The sequence below is a fragment of the Mirounga leonina genome, unplaced genomic scaffold (assembly GCF_011800145.1).
Source record: "Mirounga leonina isolate KUSES-001 unplaced genomic scaffold, KU_Mleo_1.0 Mir_109, whole genome shotgun sequence".
NCBI classification, from domain to species: domain Eukaryota; kingdom Metazoa; phylum Chordata; class Mammalia; order Carnivora; family Phocidae; genus Mirounga; species Mirounga leonina.
Window position 1 is genome coordinate 3,568,732 of NW_023270244.1, and position 13,457 is coordinate 3,582,188.

The window sequence follows — 13,457 nt, forward strand, 5'->3', positions numbered from 1 at the left end:
TTTTCTTAAGGCTGTGAGCTGGTATAAGAGACTGAATCACTCAGCTCCAAAGAAAAGGGACACTTGTTCCTTCCCATCGGAAAGTGTTTTTAGGTGACTAAGAACCCAGGGAAGTGTCAGAGGTTATTCCTCAGGTAGTAGTCCCCATAGAGGAAATCTTCCCCATGATAATTTATTTGCGGCTTGCTGGGAACACACACGTAAGACTGATCATACAGTGCTCCAAGCCCCCACAGTGGTTTTAGACTGTCACCAGGAGAAACCAAGATACTTCTGGGGAAGATCAGCCCGTTGGTGACTCTCTGGGAAGTTCTCCCCATAAGCAGCTCATTTGATCCACCACATGTTTTCCCTAGAATAGAGTGCAGACTTCTAAGTCTTTCTTTTTCATTGCTGGGTGGATGTCTCCTCATGGTAATTATGGGATGCTGGTATTACATTGAGGATTGGTGGCCAATCCTGTTGAGAAGTAAAACTCTTAGAATAAATAAGTGGTCCTGCTATACACCCAGTTGCACTGGGTTTTCTGCTTCTAGGGGTGAAACATGTGGCAGGCTGGTCACTGCTGGGTAGACGTTGCTTCCTTGAATGAGACATAGTGGATGTCTCAGTGAGACAGGCAGCAGGCTGGTCACTGCTGAATGGGTGTCTCACTTAGACACATGGCAGACTGGACACAGCCAGGTGGATCTCAGTAAGACATGTGGCAGAGTCTTTACTGCTGGGTGGATGTCTCCTTTTTGGATTTCCTAGAGACATGTAACCTACCAAAACTAAAGCAGGAAAAAAAAAAAAGAAAATTTGAACAAACCAGTTACTAGCAATGAAATTTACTCAGTAACCAAAAAACTCCCAAAAAACAAAAGTCCAGGACCAGATGGCTTCACAGGCAAATTCTACCAAACATTTAAAGGAAAGTTAATACTTACTCTTCTCAAACTGTACCAAAAAAATACAAGAGGAAGGAAAACTTCCAATTCATTCTATGAGGACAGTATCACCTTGATACCAAAACCAGGTAAAGACACCACAAAAAAAGAGAACTACAGACCAGTATCTCTCATGAATAAAGATGCAAAAATCCTTAACAAAATATTAGCAAACTGAATCCAACCATACATTAAAAAAATCCCACACCACAATCAAGTGGGATTTCTTCCCATGATACAAGGATAGTTCAGTATTCAGAAAACAATCAATGTGATCCATGACATCAACAAGAGAAAGGATTAAAAAACATATGATCACTTAAATAGACGTAGAAAAAGCATTTGACAAAGTACAGCATCAGTTCATTATAAAAACCTTCAACAAAGTAGGTCTAGAGGGAGGATTCCTTAACATAATAAAGGCCTTATATGAAAAACCCACAGCCAACATCATACTCAATGGTGAAAAACTGAGAGCTTTTCCCCTAAGGGCAGGAACAAGACAAGGATGTCCACTTACCACTTTTATTCAACATGGTACTGGAAGTCCTAGTCACAGCAGTTAGACAACATAAAGAAATAAAAGGCATCTAAATTAGTAAGGAAGAAGTAAAACTCACTGTTTGCAGATGACATGATACTATATATAGAAAACCCGAAAGACCACCAAAAAACTACAAGAACTGATAAATGAATTCGGTAAAGTTGCAAGATACAAAATCAGTGTACAGAAATCTGTTGCATTCCTATACACTAATAATGAGGTAGTGCAAAGTGAAATAAAACAATCCCATATACAATTGTACCAAAAACAATAAAATATTTAGGAATAAACTTTACAAAAGAGGCAAAAGACCTGTAATCTGAAAACTATAAAACACTGATGAAAGATGACACAGAGAAATGGAAAGATATTCCATGCTCATGGATTGGAAGAGCAAGTATTGTTAAAATGTCTATACTACTACCCAAAGCAATCTGTACATTTAATGCAATCCCTATCAAAGTACCAACAGTATTTTTCACAGAATTAGAACAAACAATCCTGAGATTCGTATGGAACCACAAAAGATCTTGCATAGCCAAAGCAATCTGGAAAAAGAAAAACAAAACTGGAGGTATCACAATTCCATATTTCAAATTGTATTACAAAGCAGTAGTAATAAAACAGTATAGTATGGTGTACCATAGACACATAGATCAATGGAATAGAACAGAAAACGCAGAAATAAACCCACAATTATATCGTCAATTAATCTTCAACAAAGGAGGAATGAATGTACAGTGGGAAAAAGACAGTCTCTTCAACAGATGGTGTTGGAAAAACTGGACAGCCACATACAAAAGAAAAAAACTGGACCACTTTCTTTCACAACACACAGAAATAAATGCAAAATGAATTAAATATCTAAATATGAGACTATAAAAATCCTTGAAGAGAACACAGTCATCTCTCTGACATCAGCCATAGCAACATTTTTCTAGATATGTCTCCTGAGGCAGGGAAATAAAAGCAAAAATAAACTATTGGGACTACATCAAAATAAAAAGTTTCTGCACAATGAAGGAAACAATCAACAACACTAAAAGGCAACCTACTGAATGAGATGTTTGCAAATGACATATCCGATAAAGAGTTTCCAAAATATATAAAAAACTGATACAACTCAATACCTGAAAAACAAATAATCCAATTAAAAAACCGGCAGATGACATGAACAGACATTTCTCCAAAGAAGACATCCACATGGCCAACAGACACATGAAAGGATGCTCAACATCACTCATCATTAGGGAAATGCAAATCAAAACTACAATGAGCTATCACCTCACACCTGTCAGAATGGGTAAAATCAAAACATAGGAAACAATAAGTGCTGGTGAGGATGTAGAGAAAAAGGAAACCTCATGCACTGTCTGTGGGAATGCAAACTGGTGCAGCCACTGTGGAAAACAGTATGGAGGTTCCTCAAAAAATTAAAAACAGAATTACCCTATGATCCAGTAATGGCACAACTGGGTATTTACTTAAAAAATACAAAAACATGAATTCAAAGGGATACATTCACCCCTATGTTTATTGCAGCATTATTTACAACAGCCCAACTATGGAAGCAGCCCAAATGTCCATTGAGAGATGAATGGATAAAGAAGATGTAGGATTTTATATATATATAAATATATATAAAATAAGTTATATATATATTACATATAATAAGAATATGTGGGATATATAATAATACATATAATAAACTATAAATATTATTCATCCATAAAAAGAATAAAATCTTGTCATTCACAACAACATGGATAGAGCAAGAGAATGTAATGCTAAGTGAAATAAATCAGTAGAGAAAGACGAATACCATATGATTTCACTTGTATGTGTAATTTAAGAAACGAAATGAACAAAGGCTAAAAAAGAGACAAACTAAGGAACAGACGCTTAACTACAGAGAATAAACTGATGATTACTGGAGGGGAGTTGGGAGGGATGGAGATTAAAGAGTACACTAACATGATGAAAAAAATAAAATCCCAAAAATGAGTTTGTTAATTGAAAGCCATCACCCTGTTTTAAATATGCATAAAAGACAGTTTAACTAGACATTCAACTTTTGAGAGGTACCATTACTTGAAAACTGAAGAGAAAAATTATCTAGAAGACTGTTGTGTTTAAATTTTATTTCTGATAGCAACTAGAACACAGTAAACAAATTTTGATATCATTGGATTAATATGTAAAACATGATTGAAATAACTCATTCCAGTTATTGTTTTTGTTTTTGTTTCTGTTTTGGTAGAGAGATGCTGAATTCCAGGAGCATGAAAAGATTCTGTCTCCAGATTTTCTTTCAGTTGCTCAAATCACTGAAATGCTAGCAGAGGACGTAGATGGAGTTCAACAGTAAGCACTTCAGTATTACAACCAAATATAGAACAGTTCTAGTGCTGCATCTATAAATGATCATGATGTGCTATTACATAATTTAAACTTTTTTTTCAAAAGAATTGTTATTATATTATGCAAATATATATATCCAAATATATATAATATCCAGAGTCTGGAACACCAAAATTCTCAAACAACTGACTTTTTGCACTGCTTAGCTGTCTTCTTTATGGGAGAAATGCATTTCAGACCAACATGCAAATGTTAACAGAGAATAAGGATTTATTGTTAAAAGCAGTCTTTAACATATGCTGTCTTCTACTTCTTTTCTCTTTCATTCATAAAACTCAATTATGCACAATAACCTTTAGGTCTTCTGTCTCATCATGACAAGAATAAGTTGTATTTTCTGTAATATTAAGAATTAATACATTTTAATATTTTGGAAACCCTGAGTATTAGCCATCCACCTGTGATTTTTATTGGATATGAAGCTATACTAAATACTCTGATTTCATGTATTTTGCCTAAAAATGTGAATGTAACTGAATTTATGGGAACAATTCTAATATATGTACATCTCATTCTTAAAGCCATTGATTTCTACAGCAAATCATTTATTTAGTAGTCAGATATATCTAAAACACAAGTTCCTAACATATGTTTTGAGTAATCAGTCATCTTAAAAGTTATCTTGCTCTAATAATATGAAGGCTGATTGACTATAATGTGTAGAGAGCCCACTCTACACATGATGTGATGTTCTGGACTGTAATGTCTCTTCTGCAGGCCAGTCATCCGGATGTTAGGAGGGTATTGTGAACCATAATGGACAAATAGAAAATGACTCTGTCAGTGGCTATCATTTGCAAACCTTTCAAATATTGTGGAATAGAGGTGATTTACTACTGAGAAGGAAATATGACAGATGTACTGGCTGGAAGAGAAATCTGAGAAGGGAAGACATTAAGAGCAGGCAAATGACACTGACAGGCCTTTTCCCAGGATGCTCTTCACCTTCAGGGCCTGCAAATCTTGCTAGAAATCCTGGTGATCTGTGATTTGGCCATACTGCTTACCATCTATATCTTTATAAGTATTAGTCAATTAAAAATTTCACAGATTTTTAAGCAAGTATATCATAGTAATTTTAGCATTTTTATAGAAATGAATGCCCATTGGAAATTCCGGTTTTTAGTATCAGAATTGATTAGTAAAATGCTTTCATTGTATTAGTATCACTGATTATTTATGCTTTAAGTAAAATATTTTCCATTTCCAGATAATCCCAAATGTTGTTGATCATTAAAGTGCAAAAAATAGGTATTTCATACTAGGCAAAATAGTATGATGCAAATGAAAGATATTTAATATAGTTTACAATTTATTTGTATTAAATATCAAAGATGTTATATTAAATGCAATTAATATTAAATAAAAGGTATTGCAAACAAATTTTTTATACTTGTTTATTTCTTACAACATCTTAAGTTGTACTGTGTACCATACCTTGTGTGACAATCTTTTTTTACCACTTATTGGCTCTCGTTGTTGTCAAATATTCAAATTCTAAAAGTATTTTTAATCTTTAAGAGGTGATGTCTAGGATAAAGGAAATAATACAGAGGGTGATACAGAAGTTAACTGTATAGAAACAACCAGGTTCAACGTAGGTTGACCTTTTAGATTGTCTCATTAATAGAATTCACCTGAAGTAATCTCAGATTTTAAGATATCAATTATGGATAAATGACAGTGTTATGTCAGGAGCCATTTCTTTGCAAAGTAATTTTCTTGAAGTTCTTTATATGATTTTTGTAACAGTAATCCTGAAATATTTGCAGTCAATCATTCACTTCCCATTTAAAATAGCATTATTATAAATGGGGATTATATACTTTTGAAAATGACAGAAATATAATTTAGGTATCCTGTCACCAAGTGACAGAAGTATGCCAAAATCATGCAAATCATGCAAAGTTATATATATATTTATAGTCTACAAAGCTATAAACCTATTTAAATACATTATAGGAAATCACATTTCCCTACGTTTTAAAATTAAAAATTGCGTTTCATGAAAGCAGCCAACCAAATGAAACAATATAGTATCATTAAAACATATTTCTAGAGTACACTTCAAGTAAAGTTAAATGTCTGAGTACATTTCTCATATCTCCTATTATCAATCATTCATGCTTTTAATGAAACCCTGATTTTTTACAGATACACCCAAATCCTTTTTGAAAAAAGGTTAAGGACTAAATTGAAAATAACTATTTAAACACAGAAATAACCCTGAAGGATCTTTTAATAACCTTCCATAACTGGGCCTCCATGAGCTGTTCAGCTCTTGCCTTAAGGCTTATTCCTGAGTGTCATCATATTTAAAAAATAAGATGCACTCCAATTTCAAGAGCATGTAAGAATAATGTAATACCTTTACTGGAATTCTTGGTGAGACAAAGTAGAGAGTTACATCACCTATCACTATAGCACAACTTCCTAAATCCCTGTTAAGCATCTTTCTCTTTCCCTGTAGTCTCTAATGCCATCTCTCCTCTCCCATGTCCCATCTTCCCTTATCTCAGAGGAGAAACTTAAAGATTTGCCAGTAAAATGCATGGAAACTTTGCATTCAAATTGCAACAGCATCTTGTTCCAAGTGCCTCCCTACATAACCTCCTTTGGGGTGAAATATCTGAACAAAGAATAGAAATGATGACTATCCAGCCCTGCAATTCAAGTTGAAGGTTAAGATTCAAATGGTAGTGAGGGAAGTGGTGGAGGGGGGATGGGGGAGAGCAAAGATAGAGGATGTCAAAGAAGTTTCACTAAAATACTCTTAGACAAATAGTCGGCTTCATTTACATATAATCAGACACTGAAAATAATGAAAATAAAAAAGCAAAGAGCACATGCAACTATTTAAGTCAAATATTTAATTTTGTAAAAGAACAGCATGGAGATGGCAGATGAAAAGTACAGTTAGAAGGAAGACTAACTGTTGGGAACAGAATGTTCAGAGATAGATTGACTCCAGAGTTGATTGACTCAAGGCCTCAATAGTATCATCAAGAAATGATTATAATTTTAGAATTGATTTTTCTTATAAGATGGCTGCCAGTAACAATCAAACCTACATATTTACTCTTTTGTATTTTGGTTCCACAGAAGAAAGTAAGCCTCACCCTTAGTTAGGAATTAGAACAATTTAGGAGAGTGCCCACCATAGACCAGTAGTTACTATAGAGAATACCATATACTGAATGCCATTATATGGCTTTATGGGAAGAGGGAGAGATTATCATAATTGGTTTAAAGGAATCAGAACTCACTTTTGGGGTTGAGGTCTACCTTGACACCCCTGTAGATGAGATGGATGTTAGAGAGTTAAATACAACATCAGCTTTATTTTTTCCCAAACTTGTTTAATCCTGCTGTATTTATTATTCTGATTATAGAGTCTATTTCAATATTATGAATAATAAGGATTTCCTTTTTTGAAAATGGCAGTATAAAGTTGTCACACACCCACACACAGTTCCTCAGAAACCACATATAAGCAACAAGGAAATACCAATAACTTCTTTGTCCAAACAAGGTGAATCCTGTATGCCCAAACCACAAAATAGAGGATGACTGCCAGAAGCATTATAGATCAAGCAGAAGTGGGGAAAGAACAAGAAAGATACAAGAAAGATCTTAGAGTGAGTTAAAAAATATAAATTATTCTCCTGGGTGAGAAGAAAACCCTGAAGTGCCATTTCAAGAACTCTTGTTTGCAACAGCAGGGCCAGATAATTCCCATATTTACAAGAAATAGATTGTTTATGTGATGGTTATGAGAACCTATCCTACTTTTATTTTTCTTCCCCCCACTAATGAAAAAAAGAGTAAAAAACTAGAATAAATGACACAAACTTACTCTGTACAGAAAATAGTTTGTCACATGGCCAAGTCTGAGTACAAAACAAGGAATATGCATACAAAGCCATTTTAAGAAAAAAAAGTAATTGAAGAATGGGGGAAAAATACAGGAAAGAAAATACAACCAAATGAATATAGCCATGAGCAGAAAAATATACTGTCAAACATTTATCATGAATTAAAAAAAAAACTTACGAAGCAACCACAACAAGAGCATAAAACAGAGATATAAAAACTCAAGGAAGAGATAACAAGAAATAAAGGTGATAAAGCATGTAAAAAAGCAAAGAATAGAAAAGATCTTACAGAGGTGAGCTCTGTAAGCAACCCAAGGGAGAATTAACACTGCTAAAAACACTAAGGGACCTAGAAGACCGTATTGAGAAAAGTATATAAAACTAAAAGGAAATGATTTGAAAAAAATTTTGAAGGTTAATAGAAAATTATAGCTATAGACAAAATGAGTAAAACAGACATAATTTGAATTCTTCAAAAAAGAAAACAACAAATATTTAACAATATAATTCCAGAACATCATCAGAAACAAACTTGATTATAAATGGAAAAAAGATACTAAATTTCAGAGAAAAAAAATGCTAGTAGAGTAACTGTACTTCGAAGACAGAAGAAGGAAGAAGAGGAGGAAGATGAGGAAGAGAATTACAAGAATAGAGGAAGCGGAGGAAGAAGACCAACAAGAATGCTCATGATTGCTCTCTTCATCTCTTCCTCCTCTTCCCTCTTTCTGTTTCCTTTTGAATGTCATTTTGGACTTAGGATTTTGATAGGACTTCTCCCTTTCTCTTTCCTTTTGAAATGTCATTTTGGACTTAGGATTTTGATATTTTTAGATTTAGGGAATTATAGAATTTTCATTCAAGAAAAATATCTGCATTTTCAAAACTTAGAAAAGGAACTGTTCACTAATCTGATTTTAATGTCTGGATTTTTCTTTTTATTACAGAAAACTGAAAAATTTTTTGAATTTCAAAAACCTTCACACCTGTTTAAAGGAAGCCATTTTACTGGATTATTATGTATCTGGATTTTTGTGGGCTAGAGGAATGGAATTTTCTGTTATTCAATATTCAAAATTTATGACTTTACTAGATATGTTACTTCATAATCTTAGAAGTAAGTACATTCTTTTTCTTTTTTTTTTTTTAAGAAAAGAAAATTTAGTCCACTGTTTAAATTAATGTTCTTAAGCAAAAGTTCCTAATTTTATTGCAATTCCTTCAGTGAAAATTATGGGATTTTTTTCTGGATAGAGCAAAAATATATAGTCCACACTTTCATTAAGTTGTAAAATTTCAAACAGTATTTAACAGGCTAAAGTTCTCTTAATTAACTTGCCAAAGATATGTTAGCTTCATTTAAAAAATCTTATCAATGCCATCCATCCCCAAAATATCACGTAGTTCACATTTATTTAGGTATTTTTTCATTGTTTGAACTGTTTTCATTTCATCTTACCTAAAAGTATTATTGGGATAACTCAGAAATGACTAATGAGAGGAGGTACTTTAGTCGATATCTAAGCCCCATTAAATAGACATTGCTCACATACACTTAGATTTTGTGACTTTTTTTTCTTATATATAACATTGAAATGAGTTACTATAGGAAATTTGGAAATTCTTCCTTAGAGCACTTTTCATTGTGATAAATTTTGTTTCAGAATAAATACAATTGCTTCTTGGAAGAAAGAAGTCTATCACTGATATATTGCCAGCTCTGTGTGCTAGGCACTGTTTTGTTCTAATCTTTAACATGCATTATTGAACCTCAGAGCAGCTCCTGCATGGGAGGTATTATAACCATGGTCTCAGAGCTGAGAAAGGAGTCCAGAGAACAAGGTTGCAAGCTGGGAACATACAGAACTAGAACTTGAATTTCAAAGTATATAATCAGAAGGCCAGAAGGGAAGGGGTTGAGGGGATTGGGTAACTGGGTGATGGGGATTAAGGAAGGCACGTGCTGTGGTGAACACTGGGTGTTATACACAACTAATGAATCATTGAATACTACATCAAAAACTTATGATGTACTATATGCTGGCTAACTGAACATAATAAAAAAAATAAAATTCCAACCCCCAAAATATTTTAAAAAATAATAATAATAAAAAATAAAGCTCCATAAAAAAAAACGCCATGAGCACTATAAACACACAAGGGTATTTGTGTCTCAATTGAAAGACGTGGATAAAGAAGATGTGGTGTATATATATGTATATATATATACATATATATACACACACACAGAATGGGATATTATGCAGCCGTCAAAAGAAATGAAATCTTGCATTTGCAACGACGTGGACGGAACTAGAGGGTATTATGCTAAGTGAAATAAGTCAATCAGAGAAAGACAATTATCATATGATCTCACTGATATGTGGAATTTAAGAAACAAGGCAAAGGATCATAGGGGAAGAGAGGAAAAAAATGAAACAAGACAAAAACAGAGAGGGAGACAAACCATAAGAGACTCTTAATCTCAGGAAACAAACCGAGGGTTGCTGGAGTGGTGGGGGGTGGGAGGGATGGGGTGGCTGTGTGATGGACATTGGGGACGGTATGTGCTATTGTGAGCGCTGTGAATTGTGTAAGACTGATGAATCATAGACCTGTACTCCTGAAATAAATAATACATTATATGTTGATAAAAATAAAGTTATTTTTAAAAATTAAAAAAAGACATGCTTATGTCACTTGAGAGCTTGCTTCTTCCTCCCTCTCTCTCTCCCTCCCTCCCTTCCTTCCTTCTTTCCTTTTTTTCCTTTCCTTACTTTTTTTAAACTTTTCTTTGCTTTTTGGTTGTTTGCTTGTGTTTACTTTCTTTTCTTCTTCTTTTTTTTAATGAGCAGGTAGAAGACCTTGCTCTCCCTAAAGAATTGACAACAGAATTGTCAAATATGTGGGTGCCTATTTGTGGCCACAAAAAGCCTATTCTGTTCTGTGTATCAGTTTCTAGCAGGAGAAATTTTAAGCGAACTAGCAAAACTAATAGAGAAGCCACTCATGCCTTATACACCCTTCCTACTCCTAGTCATCCTTACAAGGGAAGAATTGGTAGTTCTTGTATGTGAGGAGAAAAAAGCATTATTTTCCTTCTCTGCAAGTGGGAGAATCTTATCTTTGCTTATATGTAAGTATGTAGTGCCATGTTAAAGATAAATAACTGGGGGCGCCTGGGTGGCTCAGTAGGTTAAACATCTGCCCTCAGCTCAGGTCATGATCCCAGTCTCCTGGGATTGAGCCCTGCGTCGGGCTCCCTGCTCAGTGGGGAGTCTGCTTGTCTCTCTCCCTCCCCTCTGCTCATGCTCTCTCTCTCTTTCACTCTCTCTCTCAAATAAATAAAATCTTTAAAAAACAAAAAGATAAATAACTGATACAAGAAAAAATAATTAAACTTGATAATGAAACAAATTTGTTATGATATTAACTGATCAGACAGACTTTGGTTGTTTTTTTCCCATAATGAACAAATGAACAAATATATTTCAACAACATTGCCAAAGTTACTTGGCAAGCAAGGAACCATGTAAATCTCAACTTGAGTGGAAAATAATAATAAATAGATGCCAATAATGAGATGAAATGGATATTGAGATTATACGTTAAAGACTTTGAAACAGGTATTATAAAAGTGCTTAAATGAACAATTGTGAACATCCTTGAAATAAATGTTAAAATAAAAAGAATCATGAAAAAAAATGGAAGGTGTAAAGAAGAAACAAATAGAAATTTTAGAATAAAATTATACAATAACCAAAATTAAAATCTCCTTAGATAGGAATAATAGCAAAATGGAGAGGAGACAAAGGAAAAAATCAGTGAACTTGAACATAGAGTGATAGCAGTTATCCAATCTTGAACAATACAGAGAAAAAAAGATTGGCAAACAAATTAACAAAACCTCAGGGACGGGGCGACTGGGTGGCTCAGTCATTAAGCGTCTGCCTTCAGCTCACGTCATGATCCCAGGATCCTGGGATCGAGCCCCCCATCGGGCTCCCTGCTCCGCGGGAAGCCTGCTTCTCCCTCTCCCACTCCCCCTGCTTGTGTTCCCTCTCTCGCTGTGTCTCTCTCTGTCAAACAAATAAATAAAATCTTAAAAAAAAAAAAAAAAAAAACCTCAGGGACTTGTGGGACAACCAAAGTTCTAATATACATATTGTTAGAGTCTCAGAAAGACAGGAGAAAGAGTATAGTACTAAACAAACATTTGAAGAAATAATGGCTGAAAACTTCACAAATTTGGCAAAACGCATAAATATATAAATTCAGGAGGCTGACTGGACTACAAAGAGACTAAACCAAAAGAAAAACACCATCAACCAACTGGGTCTAATTGACATTTACAGAACAGTCCACCCCAAAACAGAATAGGCATTGTTTTCAAGTGCACATGGAATATTCATCAAGGTGGACTGTATTCTGGGTCATACAACAACCTTAAATTTAAAATAATTGAAATCATACAAATACATTCTCTGATCATAAAGGTATTGAACAAGAAATTAATAACAGAAATATGTCAGGAAAATCTTCAAACACATATGAAATAACACAATTCTAAATAGTATGTGGGTCATATATCTCAACAGATATTAGAAAAGTTTTTTTTTTTTTTAAGATTTTATTTATTTGACAGAGAGAGCGAGAGAGGGAACACAAGCAGGGGCAGAGGGAGAGGGAGAAGCAGGCTTCCCACAGAGCAGGGAGCCTGATGCGGGGCTTGATCCCAGGACCCTGGGACCACGACCTGAGCCAAAGGCAGATGCTTAACCAACTGAGCCACCCAGGCACCGGTAGAAAAGATTTTTAATTGAAAATAAACATGTGAAAATTTATATGGTACAGCTGAGTCAATGATAACAGGGAAGTTTCTATCATTAAATACATAGAAAAAATCTAAAATTAATAATCTAAACTTAAATCTTAGGAAGCCAGTTTTAAAAAATAAGCAGAAATCAAGCAGAAAAGACAGACAAAGAACAGAAATCAATGAAACTGGGAAAAAAAAAACAATATACAAAATCAATGAAACCAAAATCTGGATATTTGAAAACATCAATACAATTGATAAACATGAAGCAAAACTTGACTAAGGAAAAAAAAAGATACAAGGCACAGATTATCATTATCAGGTATAAAAAAAGGGGGGATATCACTACAGACTCTGCAGACATTAACAGAATATTAGGAAAAAAACTACTTATATACATAAATTAGAAAACAAAAAGGAAATGAACCAAATCCCCCGAAATCACAAACCAGCAAAAGTTGTGCAAGATGAAATAGGTAACATGATAGTCTTATAACTATTTAAGTGATTGAATTATTTAACTTCTAGGAAAAAATCTCCAGGTCTAGAGAAGAACAGCAACAACAGCAAAAGGAGGAGGAGGAGGGAGAGAAACTACAGACCAATATCCCTCATGAACATAAACAAAAAATTTTTCAACAAAACACTATCAAAATGAATCAAGCAACATATAAAAAAATAGTACACATGACCAGTTAGGGCTTATCCCAGAAATTCAATGCTGGTTCAGTATTTGAAAATCTCATCAATAAAAATAATCTAAAGAAGAAAAGCCACATGATCATATAAATAGATTCAGAGAAAGCATTTGACTAAATATGACATCCATTCATTATTTTAGAAAAGAGTCAGAAAACTAAGAAAAGAAG

The 13,457-nt window shown here is 34.0% G+C and overlaps 1 protein-coding gene across 1 annotated transcript in view; it reads left to right on the top strand.

Moving 5' to 3' along the window:
* LOC118020046 (ciliary-associated calcium-binding coiled-coil protein 1-like) overlaps window positions 1-13,457 on the top strand; it is a 130,898-nt gene that overhangs the window by 9,717 nt on the left and 107,724 nt on the right. The window contains exons 2-3 of the mRNA XM_035019886.1: window positions 3,734-3,837; window positions 8,717-8,886. Coding sequence (XP_034875777.1) covers window positions 3,734-3,837; window positions 8,717-8,886 — 274 coding nt within the window. The remainder of the gene's footprint in view (window positions 1-3,733; window positions 3,838-8,716; window positions 8,887-13,457) is intronic.